The sequence below is a fragment of the Propithecus coquereli genome, unplaced genomic scaffold (assembly GCF_000956105.1).
Source record: "Propithecus coquereli isolate 6110/MARCELLA unplaced genomic scaffold, Pcoq_1.0 Scaffold193, whole genome shotgun sequence".
NCBI classification, from domain to species: Eukaryota; Metazoa; Chordata; class Mammalia; order Primates; family Indriidae; genus Propithecus; species Propithecus coquereli.
In genome coordinates, this window is record NW_012144190.1 from 2,895,326 (window position 1) to 2,900,024 (window position 4,699).

The 4,699-nt window shown below is 54.3% G+C and overlaps 1 protein-coding gene across 1 annotated transcript in view; it reads right to left on the bottom strand.

Annotated features, from left to right (window-relative positions):
* Positions 1–620: 620 nt before the first annotated feature.
* The window catches only part of TRPM4 (transient receptor potential cation channel, subfamily M, member 4), a 33,350-nt gene continuing 29,271 nt past the window's right edge, over positions 621–4,699 (bottom strand). Inside the window, exons 18-25 of the mRNA XM_012643238.1 lie at positions 4,262–4,394; positions 3,938–4,112; positions 3,461–3,638; positions 2,060–2,253; positions 1,657–1,789; positions 1,353–1,425; positions 1,159–1,264; positions 621–961 (exon numbers count right to left, since the gene is read on the bottom strand). Of these exons, the coding sequence (XP_012498692.1) occupies positions 957–961; positions 1,159–1,264; positions 1,353–1,425; positions 1,657–1,789; positions 2,060–2,253; positions 3,461–3,638; positions 3,938–4,112; positions 4,262–4,394 (997 nt within the window). The 3' untranslated portion in view covers positions 621–956. The remainder of the gene's footprint in view (positions 962–1,158; positions 1,265–1,352; positions 1,426–1,656; positions 1,790–2,059; positions 2,254–3,460; positions 3,639–3,937; positions 4,113–4,261; positions 4,395–4,699) is intronic.

The window sequence follows — 4,699 nt, forward strand, 5'->3', positions numbered from 1 at the left end:
ATTTGGAGGAAGGATGCTTGGGTTTTGATCTGGGGATGTGTTGGTGGTTGGTGACTCTCTTGCTATTTAACTAATAATTGCTGTCAGTACAGCCTTGTCATTACCAGTTTAGTTTGTTATGGGCTATTTAGTTTAACTGCCTGTATAATGATGCACATTTGCCTCAACCCTGTGCGTGCCTGGCCTGCAATTTTCCACTAATTAGACTTTTTAAAGACACATATGCATTTATCTACTCAAATATGCATCATCCGCTTCCCTATTGCCAGAGCAGATGTACACAGCACCCACCCACCCCAACTCCAGGAAATAATTTGCTTATTATCTCAGGGTTATTTTTCCACTGAAAAGTAGAAACTTATGGGGGCACAGATGGGTTCTTGTCCTACGGAAGTGACAGCCATCAAAATAGTGCAGACAAGAGGTGCTGAGTCTGAGGCAGGCGGGCATAGTGGGGTTGAGTGGAGGGATCAGACCCCAAGATATCTGAAATATAGCAGCAAATCCACCAAGGACCCCAAACCCACCACTTAGGTTCCAGCCCCCATCCCAGAAGGATCCAGACACTCACCAGTTCCCCAAGAATCAAGCACGCAGGCGTTATTCATCTCAAATGGCTTTATTTCCCCAGTGTGGGGAGAGTGGAGTCTGTGGTCCCTGTAACCCCAAGAACCCTCCAGCCTTCCGGTGCTGTGGCAGGGCCCTCAGAGGGGCAATGGCCCAGGCTCCAGAGCTGGGTCCTCCCAGAGTGGATGTGGTTCTGGGAGGAGCCGGGCATGCTGTGGTTCGCATGGATGACACCCCCCAAGGTAGTCAGCAGCCCAGGTGGTAGTCCATGGGCATGGGGCCCACGCCAAGGACAAGGCCACCAGGTGCAGGGGTCGAGGTCCAGCTGGGCCTTACCCTGGGAGCAAACACCGCTGCGGAGGCTACTCCCTGACATCCGCCGACAGAGCTCAGTCTGGGGGAAAGAGAGAAGACAGAGCAGGTGATTGGGGGAGAAGGGAGAGACCGGCAAAAAGAAAAAACACGAAGAAAGAAGCACAAAAAAAGCCCAAAGACCAAGAGAGTGACCAATGAAGGGGCAGCGAGACAGAAAAGCACACACAAACACAGCAACAGAGGTGGGAAATACACAGGTTGACGCTACACACTGACCTTTGACCCCAGGCGGGGATGGGGGTGGCGGCCCACCTGGGGGCAGCAGCGCAGAACGGCTCAGGGCCTCAGCCACCCAGCCCAGGACGCGGCTACAATGCCGGACCTGGGGAGCGGGAGGGATGTTAGAGGACACGGGAACCCTACTGCCCCCGCTCCTGCCACAGTACCCCAGCCACGCCCCAAGTCCTCACCTCCCGCTCCAGCCCTTTCAGACGCTGCTCATACTCGCGGATGTGTCCTAGCTGCTTCAACGCAGTGTCCACCCTGGAAAGGGAGAGCTTCAGGCACAGCCCACCTACCAACCCTCGAAGCCCCGCCCCGCCTAAGCCCCGCCCCTAGCCCCGCCTTCCGCCTGGCCTGCCCCCACCCCCCGACCCTGCCCCCCAGGCTCCGCTTCTGTCCCTGGCCTTTGCAAGCCCCACCCCGCCTCAGCTGACTTCACGGGATGTGCCCCCCAGGTCGAAAGCCCCGCCCCCGCCCGCGTCCCTCTCTCACTTCTGGGACGTGCGCTTCAGACGCTCAGAGTCGCTCTCCCGCTTGTCCCGAGCGCGCACCAGCAAGAAATGCTCCTTCTGCACCGATTCCCAAGTCAACAACTTCCGTTCCTCTTCCTTCGAGAGGTTGACCCCTGCAAGGCGGAGTCCGGATGGAGTCAAAGGGCCCGCCCCCGGCTCAGGCCACGCCCCGCCTCGGGCCACGCCCCCGCCTCGGGCCACGCCCCTCCACCGGACACCCTCAGAGCCGCTCTCCCAGACCCCGCCCGGGCATTTCCACAGCACGCTCCGCCCTTCACCGCCCAAGCCCCGCCCACAAATCTTTTGGGCCTTCCCCCGCCCCCCCTTTCCATGCAAGTCCCACCCCCTGTATTTCTCCTTTTTAGGCCAAGCTTTGTTCTCACGGAAATGCGAGGAGGAGGGTGACGAAGAGGAGGAGGAGGACCTGCGTTGCCATCTCCTGAGGAGGAGGCGCACGTGGGAGATGATAATAAGGGGCGGGGCCAGCGCCGGCCGAGAGTGGAATTCCTGGATGAGGCTGTAGCGCTGCGCCTTCCAGTAGAGGTCGCTGTTGCCCTGTACTTTGCCGAACGTGTGGCTGTGGAAGCCAGAGGTCAAGGTCACCCGAAGTCAGAGCCCAATCAGGAGCAGGGGATCAAGGTTAGATGTCAGGCACTATCTGTTCGAAGTCCAAGGCAGCAGGCAGATGTCAAGATTAATAAAGTCAGAGGTTATTACAGGGTAAGATTAGAAGTCAAGTTAGAAGATCCAACGGTCAGATGTCAGCGATCAAGTTGGGGATGGTATCATGTATTAAAAGCAGATGTTGGAGTCAGGATTAAAGTTGGGCTCAAAAGTCAGCCTGGACACAAATAACTAAAATCAGAAATGAAAATGGAGACATTACTACTGACCTGACAGAGATAAAAAGGATTGTAAAAGAATACTATCGACGGTTGTTACGTCAATTAGATAACTTAGTTGAAATGGACAAATTCCTAGAAATACACAAATTACCTAAACTGACTCAAGAGGAAATAGAAAATCTCAATAGATTTATCATAAGAGTTTGAATCACGAATAAAAACCTTCCAATAAAGAAAAACCCAGGACCAGATGGCTGCACTGGTGAATTCTACCAAATATTTAAAGAAGAATCAACACCAATGCTTCTCGAATTCTTCCAAATATTGAAAAGGAGAGAACACTTCCTAACTGAGTTTGTGAGACCAGCATTAATGTGATACCAAAGCCAGATAAAGATACCACAAGAAAATTACAAACCAAGGTCCCTTATGAATATACGTGTAAATGTCCTCAGAAAATACTAGCAAATTTAATTCAGCATCATATGAAAAGAATTATACGCCATGACCAAGCGGGATTTATCCGAGGAAAGTAACAGTAGTTCAACATACAGAAACCATGTAATACACTGCATCGGTATTACTAGAACAAAGTCAGGGGGGGGGGACCACATGAACATCTCAACTGACATAGAAAAGGCACTTAACAAAATTCAACGTCATTTTATGATTTAAAAAAAATCCCTGGGCCAGGCGCAGTGGCAAATTTTATATTATACATATTTTACCCCGATAAATCAAGTTTAGCCTGGGCTCAGGGAGAGGATCAGAGTCCAACGTCCAGGTCAGAAGCAGGGTCTGGCTGGGCTTGGGAAGAAGCCAGCCTTAGATTTAAGTGAGTTTAGAAACTAAAGACAGAACTGATCAGGCTGGGTTCGAGAGTCATGATGGGGTCAAGGGTCATGCTAGATGAGGTTGGATCAGACAATCAGGCCTCACCTGAACATAGCGATGAGCAAATTGACCAGCAGGATGTTGGCCACCAGCAGGAAGATGACAAGGAGCAGGACCACCAGCCAGTTGGCATAAAGGGAGACGCACGAGCCGGCCTGGGGCCCCGGCGGGTGCGCCCAGAAGCCCGGCTCCGACGAGCAGTTGACATGCTCCATGAGGGCCACTGTGAAGGGAGACACTCAGACATGAGGCCGGAGGGACAGAGACCTAAGGAAGTCAGAAAGCCAGAGAGGGTGGGGTGGGCAGAGGCAGGGTGGCTGGGGGGCAGAGACCCAGAGGAGGGGGGCAGAGATACAGAGAGAAGGGGACAGCATCCCATAGAGATAATGGTGGGGAATGTGGGGAGTCACTGGGAGGAGACAGAGATTCAGAGGGAGACATTTTCTTAGCAGGGTACAGAGGCCCAGGGAAAGGGGACAGAGACTCAGAGGGAAGGTGTCAGACCCTGTCATCCCTCCCTACCGTCCATGTCCTCCTGAGGGATCTGCCCGAAGATCTGCAGGTAAGGCCGGTAGAAAACGCGGCGCAGGATACCGGGGAGGTCACGGTCCTTGGGCCTTAGGAGCCCCTCAGTGGCCACTCCGTAGGCAACCAGCCACACGCCAAGGAAGAACATGAAAAAGAACACGTCCTTCATCTGTGGGGTGAGGAAGGTGAGTCCGAGTCTGTCCCGACCCTGGTCCCTAAACCACGCCCCCGGCCAAAGCCACGCCCTTCCTCCCAAACTGCTCCCTCGCTGGCCCCACCCCTTTTATGTGGCCCCGCCCCCCAGGCCGCGACTCTCACCATCTTGTTCACGATGACAATCTTGGGCCCCAGCTGCTTGTTGACCGTGAAGATGTGCAGCAACCGCAGCGTGAAAATCATGAAGTCGAGGCAGAGGACAGTGCGGCCCAGGTCATACAGGCCTTGGGTCAGCCTGGGGTGTGGGGAGACGTGGCAGGGGTCACCCAAGGATCACAGGATGCCAAGGAAAACGGGAGTCTTCCCAATACCATGCTTCAGATGAAGCTGTGGCCGCCACAGGGCAGGACCAGGACCCTCCGGTTTCACCAGGGTTTTCTCAAATTTAATCAGTGCCACGCTGGTCTGCGCAGGGCACGGGCCCCTATTTAAAAATGGCTACACCTGGCCGGGCGCGGTGGCTCACGCCTGTAATCCTAGCACTCTGGGAGGCCGAGGCGGGCGGATTGTTTGAGCTCAGGAATTCGAAACCAGCCTGAG